General features: G+C 42.0%; 1 protein-coding gene across 2 annotated transcripts in view; it reads right to left on the reverse strand.

Annotated features, from left to right (window-relative positions):
• LOC124711412 (bleomycin hydrolase) overlaps positions 1–20,617 on the reverse strand; it is a 106,295-nt gene that overhangs the window by 7,787 nt on the left and 77,891 nt on the right. For both annotated transcript variants that reach the window (XM_047241472.1, XM_047241470.1), the window contains exon 8: positions 6,620–6,740. In XM_047241472.1, the coding sequence (XP_047097428.1) occupies positions 6,620–6,740 (121 nt within the window). The remainder of the gene's footprint in view (positions 1–6,619; positions 6,741–20,617) is intronic.

Raw genomic sequence — 20,617 nt, forward strand, 5'->3', positions numbered from 1 at the left:
CCTTGTAACCGCCCCCGGTGTAAAACCTGTCCCATGCACCCTACCACCACCACCTACTCCAGTCCTGTAACCCAGAAGGTTTACACGATCAAAGGCAGAGCCACATGTGAAAGCACCCACGTGATTTACCAACTGACCTGCCTACACTTGATGCATTCTATGTGGGAATGACCAGCAACAAACTGTCCATTCGCATGAATGGACACAGGCAGACAGTGTTTGTTGGTAATGAGGATCACCCTGTGGCTAAACATGCCTTGGTGCACGGCCAGCACATCTTGGCACAGTGTTACACCGTTCGGGTTATCTGGATACTTCCAACTAACACCAACCTGTCAGAACTCCGGAGATGGGAACTTGCCCTTCAGTATATCCTCTCTTCTCGTTATCCGCCAGGCCTCAACCTCCGCTAATTTCAAGTTGCCGCTGCTCATACCTCACCTGTCTTTCAACAACATCTTTGCCTCTTTACTTCCGCCTCGACTGACATCTCTGCCCAAACTCTTTGCCTTTACGAATGTCTGCTTGTGTCTTCTGTGTATGTGCAGATGGATATGTGTGTGTGTGTGTGTGTGTGTGTGTGTGTGTGTGTGTGTGTGTGTGTGTGCGCGCGCGCGCGAGCGCACGCGCGAGTGTATACCTGTCCTTTTTTCCCCCTAAGGTAAGTCTTTCCGCTCCCGGGATTGGAATGACTCCTTACCCTCTCCCTTAAAACTCACATCCTTTCGTCCTTCCCTCTTTCCTGATGAAGCAACCATTGGATGCAAAAGCTTGAATTTTGTGTGTACGTTTGTGTGTCTATCGACCAGCCAGTGCTTTTGTTTGGTAAGTCACATCATCTTTGTTTTTAGATATATTTTTCCCACGTGGAATGTTTCCCTCCCTAACATCCAATAATCTTACAGAAAGCTCACATAAAAATCTTTTGAATCCATCTTCAATTGTACTAATGTTGAAGTTTACATATGTGAATAAAACACACAAGAGCTGTTGCGTAAATGATCGGTCATTCTTTTGAGACAAATATAGTTCTGTTACAAATACTAGGAAAGCAAGTTATGTGTGTAATATAAATGCAAAAGCTGACATCACTGCAATGACATTAAATGTTACCCACCCCACCACATGTTCACGCAAATGATTGTGCTGGGATAGGCATTCCTTAATCTGTGACAATCTATTGGACATGTTGTTGCCACATTTGTCATACTGTACTAAATCATTTTGGAGGGGAGCAATAATTAACTCTGTATGTTATTTTCATAGGTTTGTTATCTAACAGTACCAAAGTTCTTCTCACATTACTATTCGAACAAATTATGTAGTGATCCCAAAATATATCAAGTAAGTTGCAGCACACTGCTACTTCAAAAATGAAATACCACATTGCTCATTAAATATTGGCACTGATACGGAATACAATCCCTAAGTTGATGAACTCCATCTTTGCTCAGGGTTTTTACGACACTTAATTCCTGGGTAGAATACAGTGAGTAATATATTTGAGATATTGATATGTCAACAGATGTTTCAAACAAGAGGATATTGCAGGAGCCGAGAATGTGCTGCCAGACTAACTCCCATCTATGCACAGTTCAGGGAAGCTGATGATGGAGGGAGGATCCACATGGCCAGGTTGCGAAGCAGAACTGAAATCCAGAATGTTAGTTCAGCTGCATGTTGTGACACACGGTGGTCTGCTTAGCTCTCGGCCACAGTTTGGTGGTGGCCATTCATCCTGGTGGGCAGCTCGAAATACCCTGAGTAGTGAGAGGGTGTAGTCATACAATAATAGGAGTAGGTGTCTTTAATGTGCTGAGTATCAAATGGGAAAACATCACTGGCAGTATGGATAAACTGCCTTGGGAAGTAATATAGAAAATTGCCACAAACGATTAGACATACATCACATATGTGGAAACACAAAAATTGTAGATATACTAGTTACAAACAAACCCAATCTTTTCAAGAATGTTATGAATAATAGAGAACCCTGATACTATTACAGGAACAAACAACTGTTGGGGGGGGTGAGAACATTAGGCAAGTATGTGTCATGAACAGTGACTAAGTTGCAAATTGAGAACATTTAGTTCAGATTTAGCAAAAATGCAGAAAAAATGCATTTAAAGCTGAAAGTTGTACCTAGCAAAAAAAAAAAAAAAAAAAAAAATTATATATAATAATAATAATAATAAAATAAAACTGCTAATACTCGTCTCAGTTTAATGATACAATTATGAAAGTTTTGTGAAAACTGACACTACTGCACAGAATTTGCCAGAGAAAACTTATCAGTAATTTGTGCATCAACAGGAAGGACTATGTGTGATGCCTAGAAGAAGTTTCACTGCCAGGATCATAGGTGAAGTCAATGAATGAAACCAAACCTTCCACTCAATTTCTCATGGGTAAATCTGGTGATGAAACTGAAAACAGCTGGCAGAAAGCAGAAATATTAAATTTAAAAATGTATCCACATATGAGTAAACTACCATATCAATGCTGGATTACTGATGAGACTTACAAATTAAATATTTCAATATTAGCAGCCATGTTATTGAAAAACATTTAAGACTACTTAAGGCCAACAAAGAATCAATCCCTCATGGAGTTCCACTTGAACATATTGAATACAATGTAAAATTAGCTGTTACCACAGATTGTGTTTATCAACAATATTTCATGCAGCATATGGACCTACGTGACTAGAAAAGAACTTAATTTGTGTCATTCCTGTTTACACAAAGGATAAAATGTTGAATGCACATAGTTACCGATCAATATTGTTGATGTCAGTCTGTTGCGGGACCACAGACTATATTGTAAGCTCACACACTTGTGATGTTTCTTGAGGAATACAAGCTCTCGGCACAGATTCAAGAAAAACACAGCTTGCTTTATTCATACACAATAGATGCAGGTGAACAAGTAAACCCTGTCTTCTTAGATATCCATAATGTGTTTGAACCTGTGCTACATCATCAACTACCAACCAATGTACGATTACATGGATTATCTTCTCAGATATGTGGTTATCACAGGGAATATTTCAATAATCGAATCTAGAATAGAACTGGATGGTGAATGTTCCACAGAAATGAAAGCAACATGGTGCACCCAAAGGAACAATAACAGGCCCTTAGGTTTTCAATACACACAAATGATGTATCAAAGAGGATCAGCAGCATTATAAGACTGTTTGTTGACAACACTGTCATGTACAGAAAGTTTCATCATGGGATGATCATTAGGAAGATAGAGAGTTGCAGAAGACTTGGGCAAATATTGGATTAGAAGATTTGTGGTCAGCATCTTGACCATACCACATGGTACATGTACAAGATTTGTTGGAAGGGGCTCTAGGAAAATGCATACAAGGTACTAGTGCCACCAGTTCTAGACTATTGGTCCAGTAATTGAATCACATAGGAACAACAGCAGTCGTTGAATTAATCCACAGATGTGTGGCTAGAATAGCAACAGGCTGGTATAGCCCATATGATGATGTAACAGAAATGGTAATTGTTGGAAGAAGTTCTCACAAAACACTGTTAGGTAAATTAAGAAAACCTGTATTTGAAAATATCCGCGCACACTCATTATGCTACCACCATTGTATATCTCGAGAAGGGATTGTGAGAATAAGATGAGAGAGACTGAAGCACATTCAGAGGCAATTAGTCATTTTACATTACTCAATACCTGAATGGTATAGGAAAGAAAATTGATAATATTAGTATATTATTATGAAAAGCATAGTTGCTACTCACCATATAGCAGAAATGCTGAGTCGCAGATAGGCACAAAAAACTGTCAGAAAATAAGCTTTCAGCCAATAAGTCCCTTGTCCAAGATATCTGTCTCAAACGGTCTTGTTGGCTGAAAGCTTCTTATCAGATAGTCTTTTGGTTGTGCCCATCTGCGACTCAGCATCTCTGCTATATGGCAACAACTATCCTTTCATAATATTGTCACATTCCATCCTGAATTTTCCACTGTTGATAATATTGGTACAACGTATCCTCCGCCAAGTGTGGAGCAGTGGCTTACGGAGTATATATATGTATATGCAGATGTATGGAAGACCCCTGTAGAGGAGGCATACCTACATGAGCAGCATCTAACAACAATGTTTTTTGATAGTGAAAAGACATTTCCTCAAGTTAACAGTATATCTCGTGGGAACATTTTAAGTATGTCAACTGCGATCAACAGCAAGTTGTCTGTAATGATAAATCTTGTGGAGTGTTATTTTTTTGTGGACAACTTCTCCATTTTCTGGAATGAGTTTCTCCATTTTCTGTTCCACTTCTATTTCTACATCACCCTCTCACGAATTACTGCTGACCCTGAAGAGACTGGAAGAATAGTCTGCTGGAAAATATTGCACTTTTCTCTTCTGAAAAATAGCCAACCAACTTTCTGTACCTAGTACTGTGATCTCCATTACCTTTTAGTAGTGCTTTAAACTACTGACACTTTGTTGTGAATTATTCAGCAATCTGTCACTAGGGTTTCAGTAGTTTTATCTGAGAGGGGCATTTCTTTGGGTCTCTTTGCAGCTTTGGATCTGGACTTAAGTAAACAGATGGTGCCACAGTGAAAACTGACAAGTTACAGTACAGAGGGGAATCAATTCTGTGGTGTATTTTATATACTCATATCTCCTTGTTATGTCCAATGCCTTTACTGAGAAGCTCATATCTCTTTCCACAGTAAATCTGCCACTTGTACTCCACGAAACATGATCAGTATTTCAGTTTTGTCCATTATCTCTCTCTCTCTCTCTCTCTCTCTAATTCAGAGAAAGCTTCTTGCACAAGTGATTTTCTGATTAGAACCTGTCTGTCAGACTTCTCCTACATACTGAATATAATTCATTCTCTTTTTCTTCTTCTTCTTCTTCTTCTTTAAAATATTGTTAAAATGTTAAGTAAAACCATATGTTTGGTTGTTCTCCTTAGCTGACAAGGCCAATTGAATGCAAAATCTTTAACCAACTTACCAATTTACTTTCTTATTGTAATAAAACATGAAAAGATGGTTGTGTTTCCCTCTGACAGTACACCTAACCGATATAACTGAAATATTTGCCTGGGTCAGAAAATGTCTGTACCATCCCTCCACATAATGCTTACTTTTTTGAAGATTTTACTCAATAGAACACCAGAACTAATGGTCCCAAGTGGCCCCCAGACACACACACACAGAGAGAGAGAGAGAGAGAGAGAGAGAGAGAGAGAGAGAGAGGGAGGGAGGGGGGGGGACTGAATGAGACACAGCAAAATAATAGGATTGGAATGTTGCTCCAGTGAACTTGCCCCAGTACAGGCAGCAAAAGAGTTGGTGTGCCACATGGTGAGGTGGAGCAGTGAACTGGGGTTTGGACGTAGGTGGGGGTGTGCTTGACAGATGGAGTGATGGTATGGAAGGTATGAGAAAAGGGGTGCAGGTGGGTGTAGAAAGAGAGGATAGTGTTAGTGGAGATTATGATCAGGATGATTCCAGGATTGAAGAATATGTTATAAGGACATCTCCCATTGCTGCAATTCAGAGACCTTGGTACTGCAGGAGGTGTAGGATCAAGATTGCACAAGTTGTGAAGCAATTGTTGAATTCAAGCATGATACATTCTGCTACTGGGTAGTCAACATTGCTCTTGGCCACAGTTTAGTGACGGTCATTCTTTAGAGTTGGACAGCTGATAGATAATCACATCCATCTTTCAAAGATTGTGCAAAGATTACAGTATGACTGATTCCACAGGTGATCCTGCCTATAATAAGATGGGATATGCTTGAGATGGTTGTGAAATATGATATCCTGGGTTGATGTGTAGGACAGGTCTCTCACCTCCCTAACAGGGATATGATCCTTGTGTCAAGGGGATGGGATCTGAAGTGGCATAGGAATGGAATAGGATGTTGTGTAGGTCAGTTGGATGATGGGGAACACCATTTTGCAGGGGTAAGAAAAATCGTGGGTAGGGTGTCCCTCATATCAAGGCAAAGTCCTGACAAAGGATACTTATCAACTGTTCCAGTCTGGGGTGGTACTGGAAGATGAAGTGGGCACTCCTTTGTAGCTGGTTGTTGGTGGCGGGAGGACTGGGGATATGTGGGGATACTGCACAGAAATTCTATTGGTGGTCTAGTGTAGGTCTTGGGGGTAGTGACTGTCTGTGAAGGCCTTAGTGAGATCCTGGGCAAGGGAATTTTTGTCACTGCAAATAGACTGGCTGTATTGGAGGGCTTTTTTGGTGTGGAAGGAATGGCAGCTGTTGAAACCACCAACGTCAACAGTACCTGCATTTCCACAGCTGCTGTGCCTCCCACATAAAAAAATCCCTCCCTTATAGGCTATGTTGCTGTTTTTACAACTCAAAAGTCTGTACACCAAGCAAGAGTGCATCAGCACTTACTGAACTGGCTGCATTCACAGAACATAAGATTTCGGGAATACTATTGGTATTGTAGTGAAACTGTCACCAAATCTAAAATATAACCACACATGTGATCCTTTTCACAATTTTATACCAAATAATCCTTCATTGCTGTTCATACCACTCTTAACATTTGATTAGAGCTTACCAGTGCCCTGTATGACAGATACTCACACCAACTGAGACAGCTGTGAAGGCCATTGCATGATTCATTACACCCTCTCCATACACGAGTCTATCAGCCTTTGAGAGCCCCACAGTAACATCGACACCAAAAACTAATTTGTAATCGTGTCTGCAACAAAAATAAGACAGTTAGTTACTTCTGTATTTTAGTATCATAAGCAAGATAGTCACAAGCGTCTGGAACAGCACAAAGACATGCATAAATAAATATAATGTATACAGAGAAAGTGTGTGTTAATTTTGTTCTGTGAAACAGTATAAAGAGAAAGTCGTTAATGAATGGTTTAGCTGAAAATGCATGCAACTCAAAGACAAAATACACTGAACTTTTCTCCCTCTTTTCTGTCAAAAATTAGCAAGTTGTCCACCTACATGTAACATTATCAACATACAACACAAATGTGCCTGTGCCTTGATCACCAAACAGTAGTAGTTCTGAGCAATGAAATGGTTTGCACAACAATGTTATAATTAGTGCCAAAACTTGAATGAATACATACCAGTGGACATAAATTAACTAACAAAATAAGATCAGTACAATAGACAGATAATATTAGTAACCAGCTGTTCAGCATTCGCTGCAGGATATAGGTGACCAAAGACTTTTCCACACATTACAATCATCAGGGAAACATTCCATGTGGGAAAAATATATCTAAAAACAAAGATGATGAAACTTACCAAACAAAAGTATTGGTATGTTGATAGACACACAAACACACACACAAAATTCAAGCTTTCGCAACCAATGGTTGCTTCATCAGGAAAGAGGGAAAGATGAAAGGATGTGGGTTTTAAGGGAGAGGGTAAGGAGTCATTCCAATCCCGGGAGCAGAAAGACTTACCTTCGGGGAGGGGGGTGGGGGGGTGGGGGAAGGACAGGTATACACTCGCGCGCACACACACATATCCATCTGCACATATACAGACACAAGCAGACATATGTAAAGGCAAAGAATTTGGGCACGTCCTTTTTTCCCCCTAAGGTAAGTCTTTCCGCTCCCGGGATTGGAATGACTCCTTACCCTCTCCCTTAAAACCCACATCCTTTCGTCTTTCCCTCTCCTTCCCTCTTTCCTGATGAAGCAACCATTGGTTGCGAAAGCTTGAATTTTGTGTGTGTGTTTGTGTGTCTATCAACATACCAACGCTTTCGTTTGATAAGTTACATCATCTTTGTTTTTAGATATACACATCCATGTTGGTCCTGCACGATTTTCAATTTCGAGGACAAATAACAGTTAAATGTAGAAACAGAAGATCCCGCATCAACAATGAAAAATACATAAATGTATGTGCTCCTAAATGAAAAATATTTTATAGCATAAAGGTTTCCATAAATTATTGCAACAATAATAGATAGAAGTTTAGATAAGTAATGGCAATCCATCTGACATGGGAATGGCCCAATCTGTCATGTCAAAACATGCCCTGAAATATTTTATTGCCATGTGGCTGGAATTGTAAACCACTACTAGAACTGTAGTGGACTGTGCTTGAGCAACATGGCAGGCATGTATCTTCAGTTGAGGGCGCATCAGTAAACAGATAACATGACACGGAGTGATCACAATTCGTTAAGTGAAGCTTAGTTTTGTTGATAGTTTCTTTGGAACAATTGTCCACAGTTACTCTTCACTCAAATTTGCAATTCATTTAATATTGATGATAATTACCAGCTGCTTTTGTGGTAGTGTAAGTGTTAAGAATGAAGATAATGCTAAGCAGTGTACAAACCCAGTTTCGCTAAATAAAATCTATTATCTGTATAAATGCAAGAAAGACTTACATGAAATAATAAATAAGCACCAAAATGAAACATGTGAAACTGAAAGAAAAATCATCTGAAAGACGTATTGTACAAGGTGACCACAAAGTCCCATTAATAACCAACATAACACCTAAACTTGAATAAATAACATGAACAACAGTTCTTTAGAGGAGTTTTCTCCACATAAACCATGTACAGCTGCTCTTGATAGGAATGCACCGTTACCAACTGAGATCTACAAGACTGGGCTCTCCGAATTGCAAGTGAGATGAATATTGGTGATCTCAAGTCTTCTTTGAGCTGGTTAAGCAGATTAAAGAAATCGTACAGTATAGGAAGTTGCAAAACAACAAAGTCATAAGCTTTTGGCCAAAAAGACCCTCATTGGAATTAGGCAACGTTCTCTCTCTCTCTCTCTCTCTCTCTCTCTCTCTCTCTCTCTCTCTCTGTGTGTTGTTTCGTGTTATGTGACGACTGACACGAAACAAACATTTTTAAATGTGGCACAAACATCACTAATAACATGTATCTGATAATGACCTAAGGCCAAAACTGGTAGTATGTAATTTATATACATGCTTCATTAAACGAATAAAACTGACAGCCTATGGTGGTTAAAATAGTTCCATCATTTGGCCAATACACTGAGGATGTTGACCTGTACACGTGACATTCGTCAAGTGTCACATCACTTTATTGTGACAACTTTGGGTAATAAACGAGGAACAGTTTCACGGCCACTAAAATACACATCACTCAAAAATTATCATAAGAACTGTGTTACAGGAATTGTTATAAAGTTATGTAACATTAAATACTGCCTTGATTTACTTTCATCTGCTAGTCATTTTTTGTAAGAATTACATATGCTAGAGTTAAGTTGTCTATATGAACTGCCTCTTACTCAAAACTTTTTTGTGTTTGAAATTTGCTTGTGCCACTTGGAATATTAGAACCACGTGGCAGTGCTTTGCTCTATTGTCATGGCCAAACTCGCACTAGGCAGGAAGGGCTGTACAAACCTCTGTCATGAGCTGTTCTTCAAAAAATTATATATATATATATATATATATATATATATATATATAAATACAAAGATGAGGTGACTTACCGAACAAAAACGCTGGCAGGTCGATAGACCACAAACAAACACAAACATACACACAAAATTCAAGCTTTCGCAACAAATTGTTGCCTCATCAGGAAAGAGGGAAGGAGAGGGGAAGACGAAAGGAAGTGGGTTTTAAAGGAGAGGGTAAGGAGTCATTCCAATCCCGGGAGCGGAAAGACTTACCTTAGGGGGAAAAAAGGACAGGTATACACTCGCACACACGCACATATCCATCCACACATACAGACACAAGCAGACATATTTAAATATTGTATATATATATATTGTATATATATATACAAAGATGAGGTGACTTACCGAACAAAAACGCTGGCAGGTCGATAGACCACAAACAAACACAAACATACACACAAAATTCAAGCTTTCGCAACAAATTGTTGCCTCATCAGGAAAGAGGGAAGGAGAGGGGAAGACGAAAGGAAGTGGGTTTTAAAGGAGAGGGTAAGGAGTCATTCCAATCCCGGGAGCGGAAAGACTTACCTTAGGGGGAAAAAAGGACAGGTATACACTCGCACACACGCACATATCCATCCACACATACAGACACAAGCAGACAGGTCTTTAAATATGTCTGCTTGTGTCTGTATGTGTGGATGGATATGTGCGTGTGTGCGAGTGTATACCTGTCCTTTTTTCCCCCTAAGGTAAGTCTTTCCGCTCCCGGGATTGGAATGACTCCTTACCCTCTCCTTTAAAACCCACTTCCTTTCGTCTTCCCCTCTCCTTCCCTCTTTCCTGATGAGGCAACAATTTGTTGCGAAAGCTTGAATTTTGTGTGTATGTTTGTGTTTGTTTGTGGTCTATCGACCTGCCAGCGTTTTTGTTCGGTAAGTCACCTCATCTTTGTATTTTTATATATAATTTTTCCCACGTGGAATGTTTCCTTCCATTATATATATATATATATATATATATATATATATATATATATATATATATATATAATTTGGAAAATTCTTGAATACTGTCCAGTTAAAATATATACTTAGTCAAGAAATGACTATTTCAAATAGTTTCGTTAATCTGAGAAGGTTCCCAATGCCTAACCAGCATATTTCAATGGAGTATTTGACTATAACATTGAACCAAAAACGTAATAGAAATGTGTCTAAAATGACTGTAATGATAAACCATGCTACGTATACTGACTTATAAGTAAAAATGTGACACCAGCTAATGAAAATGTAAAGGCAGAAAATCCTGTGGATTTGTTTGTATCTTGGGGATATGATACTGATACTACAATGCTGAGCTTATGTAGGAGAGAAGTGGAGAGCGCACAAAATAAGTTGGCCCATGTCTGCACAGATAGTACGGTAGAGGAAGGGAAGGGACAACAGGAGCGGTGGTCACTCTGGCCTGGATAGGTACTGTGGTTCAAAAGCTTAAGTACGCACACAACTTATATCTCACATAATGTATAAACTACAGCTAGTGAATCTACTTTTATTGTATCAACAGGTTATGTCAGTACTATCAACAATTCGAGAAATATGAATGTTCAATGTCAATGATTTTTCACTAAAGTTCTAAACAAGTAGTAGTCTCGTAATCACATAAATAAATGATCAATTCAAAGTAAAGCAGGATATAATACCACAGGAGATAATGTTGCTTGTTACAACACTGTTGACATAAAGTAGTGTGTTTACATTTTGCGGCGTGCACTGCAGCTGTAGCAGCTATAAAGCTAAGTACTTATTTGTGCTCTGTAATACAGTTATTAAATTTAATAGATTTTAGCGGTGTTGCATGCCGTTTGTGGCGAAATAACGACTTAATAAACTTTTGTAATCGTTCGCTCACTGTGTTTTTTAGAGTTTTCAGTGCATTGAAGTCGTTTAGTAAATTTCGTGCTTTAGTTTTCAATTGACGTTTGTTATTGTTTCTAGTGAAATATTTCAGTAAAATTTTCATTCAGTGTTTTAACTTCGCTTAGTGTTACAGTGGCCGTTTGAACTCTTTGGTTTTGGCTAATAATTTTGTGAAGTTTTGTTGGTATTGGTTTTGGCTGTGTTGTAGTAGTATTAATACACATAGTTGCTTTCTTAGTAGGCAGAGAATTTCGAGACCATTGTTAGTTCTTAAATAGTCCTACTGGTGTAACTGAACTTTGGTAACGTAGATATATAGTTTTTTTTTTTTTTTTAGCAGCAACTGTAAAATTTTACCATGAGTGAGAAGCGTGGGCTCTGTCGTAGGTTTGTGAGAAGTGGATTACGATGTGGGATTTGTTCAAAGTATTTTCATTGGGGGGAATGCAGTGGGGACGCCAGTGGTCATTTTAGTGATATCCACTCCTTGGAATGCAGACTCTGTAGTAGAAACAAGATGGTAGAGGAGCAGGAGCGTAAGATCTGTGCCCTTCAGGTGCAGTTACTACGCACAAAGGAGGAACTAGATAGGTTGAGGAGGGTGAAGGGTGGTGGGGAATGGGAACTGGCAGTTGGCAAGAAGGCAGCTAGGAAGAGGAGGTATTCAGTTTTATTTTGCATACATGCAATAGATATGACCAGCTGTCAGAGTTGAGTGGAGAGGAGCCTTGTGTAGCTGTAGAAGTAGGGAACTTACAGCAGTCCTCAGCAATTAAGAGGCCTAGGTTAGTTGCACAGTCTAGCAGAAAGAAGGTTCTGCTGCTTGGTAGTTCGCACGGTAGAGGTGTGGGCGAGCAGTTGCAGGAAGTGTTGGGTGAGTACCAGGTCACCAGCATTGTGAAGCCTAGTGCAGGGTTGGCTCAGGTGACTGAAAGCATAGGGGAGTTATGTAAGAATTTTACGAAGGAGGATCAGGTAGTGATAGAGGGTGGAGCAGGGAACAGTCTCGATAGGGACGGGGAATATGATGTCGTTGGGGCTTGGTTCAGATAGCTATTCAAACTAGTGGCACTAATGTGCATTTCGTGCAACTGTTTCAGCGTCATGATTAGCCTCACCTTAATGCGGCTGTTAGTCGCGTTAAGGTGGGGCTAGGAAGGGCACTGATGGCAGAGGGCATGGATCACATTTCTGTGGTGCCAGTTGGGTCTATCAGTAGATCAGGTTTCACTAGGCATGGCCTGCACCTCAATAGGTAGGGGAAGGGGATGCTGGCTAAACTTATAGGTGACAGTGTAGTGGGTGGTGGTGGTGGTGGTGGTGGTGGTGGTGGTGGTGGTGGTGGTGGTGGCGGCGGTGTCACTCATGGAAAAATTCCTGTAGTAGTTGGTGTTAGAGCTGCACCTTTTTTAGACTGAAGTCAGCTGATAGATATACCTGCTTAAAGGAAGTCCCTCTAACTAAGGGCTCACCTTCAGAGGATGTAATGTTTCCAAGTAGAGAAGGAATTTGCATATTTCATCAAAATATAAGAGGTATTAGAGATAAAGTTAGTGAACTGCTAATAGATGTTGACTCTGAAATTATTGGTATATTATAGGTCCCCTAACTCGGACTTCAGAGCATTTCTGATCAAGCTAGAGAGGGTTCTTGAGTCACTATGTAGGAAGTACCAGAAAGTAGTTATATGTGATGACTTCAATATTAATTTTGTATATGATTGTGCAAGAAAAAGGGTGTTGGTAGATCTCCTAAATGCATATGATCTGATGCAAACTGTGTTTTTTTCCAACTAGGGTGCAGGGGAACAGTAGCACAGTCATAAGACAATATTTTTATTCATTCTTCATTACTAGATGGGCATTCTGTTAGTAAAAGCGCGAATGGCCTTTAAAACCATGATGCACAAATTTTAACACTGTAAGGATTTTGTACTCAAACCAATGTCACATATAATTGCAAACTATGTAGGAATGTTAATCCAACAGCAACAGAGAGTTTTTTAAAACTTGTCAAGGAAGAGTGGTAGGATGTTTATAGTGCCGATAACATAGATGATAAATACAATGCTTTCCATAACACATTTCTCATGCTCTTTGAGAGCTGCTTTCCATTAGAACATTCCAAGTGGGGTACTAGCAGTAATGGGCAGCCCAGGTAGCTGACTAGTGGGATAAGGATATCATGTAGTACAAAGCGGGAATTATATCAAAATGTTAGAAGTAGTCACAATCAAGCTACAGTAGCCCATTACAAACAGTATTGTAAGGTGCTTAAAAATGTTATTAGGAAGGCAAAGAGTATGTGGTATGCAAATAGAATAGCTAATTCACAGGATACAATTAAAACCATATGGTCAGCAGCACAAGGCTGACGATATAAAATCAGTTTGCAGTTAAAATTCTGTTACTGATAAATCAGATATATGTACAGTATTTAACAATCATTTTCTGAGCATTGCTGAAGAATTAAATAAAAATTTAGTTTCTACAGGAAATCATAAAACTTTCTTGGAAAATGCCTTTCCGAGATTGATGTCTGAAATACTCCTCTCTGTGATACAGACAAGAGGGAGATTGAGTCAATAATTAAATCACTGAAGACTACGGACTCTACTCTCATAGTTATGATAGAGTGTCTAGCAGAATATTAAAGTACTGAGCTGCACATGTTAGCCCTGTATTTAGCCATATTTGTAATTTTTCCTTTAGGAATGGTCAGTTTCCTGAGGGATTAAAGTACTCAGTTGTAAAGCCGCTTTATAAAAAGGGAGAAAGGGATAATGTAGATAATTTTAGACCTATTTCTATGCCATCAGTGTTTGCAAAAGTTGTTGAAAAGGCTGTGTATGTAAGGATAATTGATCATTTTATATCATACTATTTGCTATCAAATGTACAGTTCAGTTCGGCTTTAGAAGTTGTTTAACAACTGAAAATGCTATATTCTCTTTCCTCTGTGAGGTACTGGATGGGCTAAACAGAAAGTTCAGAACGCTTGGCGTATTTTTTGATTTAACTAAGGCATTTGATTGTGTTGATCACAAAATATTGCTCCAGAAGTTGGACCAGTATGGAATATGGGGAGTAGCTTACAATTGGTTTACCTCTTACTTTAGGAACAGGCAGCAAAAGCTCATTATTCACAATGTTGATAACGGCTGTGATGTGGGATCTGAGTGGGGTACTGTGAAGTGGGGGGTGCCCCAGGGATCAGTGTTGGGGCCACTCATGTTCCTTATTTATAGAAATGATATGCCCTCTAGTATTACGGGTAACTCCAAAATATTTCTGTTTGCTGATGACACTAGCTTGGTAGTAAAGGATGTTGTGTGCAATACTGGCTCGGTTTCAAATAGTGCAGTACATGACCTCAGTTCATGGCTTGTAGAAAATAAACCGACGTTACATCACAGCAAGACTCGGTTTTTACACTTTCTAACACACAATTCAACAAAATCTGACGTTCTAATTTCACGGAATGGGCATATGATTAGTGAAACTGAACAGTTCAAATTGCTAGGCGTTCAGATAGATAGTAAGCTGTCGTGGAAAGCCCACGTTCATGATCTTGTTCAAAGACTTAATACTGCCATTTTTACTATTCGAGCGGTATCAAAAGTGAGTGATACTTTGACACGAAAATTAGTCTACCATGCTTATTTTCATTTGCTTATGTCATATGGTATTATATTTTGGGGTAACTCTTCCCATTCTACAAAGATATTTTTGGCTCAGAAACGGGCGGTTTGGGCAATAAGTGGTGCGAGTTCACGAACCTCTTGTCGACATCTGTTCATGAGTCTGGGTACTTTGACATTGGCCTCTCAATATGTATATTCCTTATTGTTGTTGCTTGTTACCGATATTAGTTTATTCCCAAGAATAAGTAGCTTTCACTTGGTTAATATTCGGCACAAATCAAACCTGCATTTGGATCGGACTTCCTTAACTCTTGTGCAAAAAGGTGTGCTGTATACTGCTGCATCCATTTTCAATAAGCTGCCACTCGAATTCAAAAATCTTAGCAGTAATCCACGCGCTCTCAAATCTAAACTGAAGAGTTTCCTCATGGGTCACTCCTTCTATTCTGTCGAGGAGTTCCTTGAAAAATTAAGCTGATTTTTATTGTATTGCTGATAGCGTTTACTTAATCTTATGGACTGACCTTTTTCAGGTTCATGAACATTTATTTTTATCTGTTATTACTTTTATGTTGTAATTTCATGTACTGACACGTTCCATGACCTTGGAGATTTGCTCCTCAATTTGGTCCTACGGAACTTGACATGTAAATAAATAAATAAAATAAATAAATAGAACATGTGTCACTTGGAAATTGTGTGTCAGTCCCCTGACAACCTATTTGGCAATATTAACTGCAAGTAAAATTTTCTTTCCCTTCTTCTGCATCTTTCTGAAGTAGTGAGGCCTTGAGAAGTATTCAGAGCTATGTTTATTGTTTAGAATAGGTATTAGTCCTGCAACCCTCTCGAGGAAAGTTTTTAATGAATGAAAATAATTTTTGGGAGTTTTTTTTTTTTTTTGTTTTAGGGCGCAAAACTTAGGTCATTAGCGCCCAGCCCGTGACGTAGGAAACAGGAAAAAAACGAAATTTAAAATCAGCAGCAATGGGAACAAAGTCATAAAATTTGAGAAACTAAAGGCAGAAGGAATGCTTAAAAATCCACTATAAAAAGGGGTTGGTTGTCCCCAAAAAAGGCTTCAAATGACTGACGTCATTTCACTGTCACTAATAAACTGTAGAACGCGGTCAGCTGAGCGCGTGTCATCTGCTAAAATCGACGATAGATCAGGCGATAGCTGTAGACGGGAGCGTAACGGATTAAAATAGGGGCATTCAATTAAAAGGTGTCTGACCGTCCACAGCTGAGAGCAGTGGGGACAGAGTGGGGGAGGATCACCGCTTAAAAGATGTCGATGGCTAAAAAGACAGTGCCCTATCCGGAGTCTAGCTAAAATTACCTCCTCCCGACGACGCGTTCGGGAGGAAGAGGTCCAAGCGCAAGGAAGGGCTTTCACTTCCCGCAATTTATTATGGGGAAGTGTTGACCAATGCGCATGCCATAATTGAGCAACTTGGCGACATAAACCGCTCCGGAGATCGGTAAACGGAAGAGACTGAATAGCTGGCCGAGGAAGAGAGACTGCAGCCTTGGCCGCTATATCGGCCGCCTCATTCCCACAGATACCAGCGTGTCCCGGGAGCCAGAGGAACGCCACTGAGACGCCCCCCAGGTGGAGCAAGCGCAGACAGTCCTGAATCCGGTGGACCAGAGGGTGCACAGGGTAAAGAGCTTGGAGACTTAGGAGAGAGCCGAGAGAATCTGAGCAGATTACGTACTGTATCCGCTGATGGCGGCGGATGTAGTGGACAGCCTGGAGAACAGCGTAAAGCTCCGCAGTATAAACCGAACACTGGTCGGGAAGCCGAAAGTGATTTGGGGTGTCGCCAACAATATAGGCACTCCCTACACCTAACGATGTTTTCGAGCCATCTGTGTAAATAAATGTGGCTTCCGTCATTTGTGCACATAGAGCAGCAAATGCCCGACGGTAAACAAGTGTAGGGGTACCATCCTTGGGAAATTGACATAGGTCTCTGAGCAAGTCGATCCGGGGACGGAGCCAAGGCGGTGCTGTACCCCAAGTTGTCAAGAAGGTTTTAGGAAAGCGGAAGGAAAGAGAATGGAGCAGTTGACGGAAGCGGACTCCCGGGGGTAGGAGGGAGGAGGAGCGGCCTGCATACCCGACATCAAAGGAGGCGTCGAAAAAAAGGTCATGGGCTGGATTAGCAGGCATGGAAGACAGATGGCTAGCATAACGACTCAGAAGGACTGCCCGCCGATTGGACAGCGGAGGTTCAGCAGTCTCAGCATAAAGGCTTTCCACAGGGCTGGTGTAAAAAGCTCCGGACACTAAACGTAATCCACGGTGGTGGATAGAGTCGAGACGCCGAAGAATAGACGGCCGAGCAGAGGAGTAGACTATGCTTCCATAATCCAATTTCGAGCGCACTAAGGCGCGATAGAGGCGGAGAAGGACCACTCGGTCCGCTCCCCAGGAGGTACCATTCAGGACACGGAGGGTGTTAAGGGAACGCAGACAGCGAGCCGAAAGATAGGAAACGTGGGAGGACCAGCACAGTTTTCTGTCAAACATAAGACCCAAGAATTTAGCGACGTCGGAAAACGGAAGGTTGACAGGACCTAGATGTAAGGAGGGCGGAAGAAACTCCTTACGTCGCCAAAAATTAACACAAACGGTCTTACTGGGTGAGAAACGGAAGCCGGTTTCGATGCTCCACGAGTGGAGGCGATTGAGACATCCTTGAAGACGTCTTTCAAGAAGGCTGGTCCGTTGAGAGCTGTAGTAGATCGCAAAATCGTCCACAAAGAGGGATCCCGAGACATCAGGAAGGAGACAATCCATAATTGGATTAATGGCGATGGCAAACAGTACAACACTCAGCACGGACCCCTGGGGTACCCCGTTTTCTTGGGAGAAAGTACGGGAGAGAGTAGTGTTCACCCGCACCCTAAATGTGCGCTCTTCCATAAATTCACGAAGAAAAAGGGGCAGCCAGCCTCGAAAGCCCCAAGAGAACAGTGTGCGGAGGATGCCTGTCCTCCAACAGGTATCGTATGCTCTCTCCAGATCAAAAAATATTGCTACCGTTTGGCGTTTCCGGAGAAAATTGTTCATGATATAAGTGGAGAGAGCAACAAGATGGTCAACGGCAGAACGATGCTTTCGGAATCCGCATTGGGCTGGTGTTAAAAGACTGCGGGATTCCAGCCACCAAGCTAAACGGTAATTCACCATACGCTCCAAAACCTTACAGACACTACTCGTGAGAGAAATGGGGCGATAGCTAGAGGGGAGATGTTTGTCCTTTCCAGGTTTCGGAACGGGAACGACAATAGCTTCCCGCCATCGCCTGGGAAAGGTACTGTCGGTCCAAATTCGATTATAAAGGCGAAGGAGGTAACGCAGGCTATGGGTTGATAAATGCAGCAACATTTGGGCATGGATACCATCCGGTCCTGGGGCGGAGGAGCGAGAAGAAGAGAGGGCATGTTGGAGTTCCCGCATGGAGAAAACAGTATTGTCGCTTTCATGATTTTGAGAGGAGAAAGCAAGATGTCGCACTTCCGCTGCACGTTTCTTTGGGAGAAACGCTGGCGGGTAATTTGAAGAGCTCGAAATCTCAGCAAAGTGCTGACCCAATGAGTTAGAAATTGCGACGGGGTCCACTAAGGTATCATGCGCGACAGTGAGCCCAGAGACCGGGGAGAAACTAGGCGCGCCTGAGAACCGTCGAAGCTGACTCCAAACTTCCGAGGAGGGAGTGAAGGTGTTAAATGAGCTAATAAAGAATTTCCAGCTTGCCTTCTTGCTATCGCGGATGACGCGACGGCATCGCGCACGGAGCTGCTTATATCGGATACAGTTGGCCAAAGTTGGATGGTGACGGAAAATGCGAAGAGCACGTCGCCGCTCACGTATTGCGTCACAGCATGCCTCATTCCACCAAGGAACTGGGGGGCGCCAGGGCAATTCAGAGGTGCGTGGTATTGAACGTTCCGCAGCTGTGAGAATAACGTCGGTAACATGGGCGACCTCATCGTCGACGTTGGGAAAGCGACGGTCATCGAATGTCGCTAGAGACGAAAAAAGTGTCCAATCGGCTTGGGCAAACTTCCAGCGTCGCGAGCGCATATATGGCAGTTGAGGCTGCAGTCTAAGAACACATGGAAAGTGGTCACTCGAGTGTGTATCATCAAGGGCGAACCATTCAAAGCGCCGAGCTAGCGGAACAGTACCGACCGCAAGGTCCAAATGAGATAAATTTGTCGTGGAGGCAGACAAAAATGTGGGGACCCCAGTGTTGAGGCAGACTAGATCCGCTTGGTGGAAGACGTCTAGCAATAGTGAGCCACGTGGACAAGGATGCGGAGATCCCCAAAGCGGGTGGTGGGCATTGAAGTCCCCAACCAGCAAATAGGGGGGTGGAAGCTGATCAAGAAGATGAAGGAGATCAGCTCGTGCCATTGGTGTGGACGATGGAATGTATACTGTACAAAGAGAGAACTGTATCCAGAAAGGGAAAGACGGACGGCGACAGCTTGGAAGGAACTGTTTAAGGGGATTGGGTGATAATGGAGAGTATCATGGAGCAGAATCATGAGTCCTCCATGGGCTGGAGTGCCTTCAACAGAGGGGAGGTCATATCGGACGGACTGAAAATGAGGGAGAACAAAGCGGTCATGGGGACGCAGCTTTGTTTCCTGAAGACAGAAGATGACCGGCGAGTAGGATCGTAAGAGGATCGACAATTCATCCCGATTGGCTCGAATGCCGCGGATATTCCAGTGGATAATGGACATAGGGTGAACAGAAAATGGAGGAACGTGACCAAGGGTGCTGTCAACTCAATGACTGCTCAGAGCTTGCGACCGACAGCATGGAATGGCATTCAGTCGAAGGCAGAAGATCCTGATCCATAGGTTGGTCAGGAGCAGCTCCTGCCACCAACGATCGGCCAGTTGACCGGCCACCAGCAGTGCGCCTCGGCGACACAGAAGACGGCCGAGGGCGATTTCCGCCAGGTGGTGCTGTAGATGGGACACGCCTTGGCGGAGAAGGAGAGGAACTGTGTTTCTTCGTAGCCTTCTTGGAAGTATGATGTTTAGATGAAGGAGGAACCGATGGTTGTGAAGTTGCGATACGTAAAAACTCTTCACGAGAATGCTCTTTTTTCGAAGACTTGGCGTCTGACTTTTGGGCTCGAGATTTAGCAGAACCCGACGAAGGGTGAGCCATAGAGTGGGCAGGCGAAAGAGGTGAGGTTGAACGGGCGATCTTTGCGCTGGCCGATCTGACGACCGTGGTACTAAAGGTGAGGTCGCAAGTCTGCGATGGCCGCCTCCTTTGTTGGCCGAGGAGAAGCAAGGACAGTGCTGTATTTTCCTTTCTGAGGCACGGTGGGCTGTCGACTGGCGAGTAACTTTTGAGCAGCAAAGGTCGACACCTTTTCCTTCACTCTTATTTCCTGGATGAGCTTTTCGTCCTTAAAAACGGGGCAATCTCGAGAGGAAGCAGCGTGGTCACCCATACAGTTGATGCAGCGAGGGGATGGAGGTGGACAAGCACCCTCATGGGCATCCTTGCCACACGTAACACATTTGGCCGGATTGGAACAGGACTGGCTGGTGTGACATTGATAGCAACGCGTAGGGTTTGGGA

The sequence above is a fragment of the Schistocerca piceifrons genome, chromosome 8 (assembly GCF_021461385.2).
Source record: "Schistocerca piceifrons isolate TAMUIC-IGC-003096 chromosome 8, iqSchPice1.1, whole genome shotgun sequence".
Classification (NCBI taxonomy): domain Eukaryota; kingdom Metazoa; phylum Arthropoda; class Insecta; order Orthoptera; family Acrididae; genus Schistocerca; species Schistocerca piceifrons.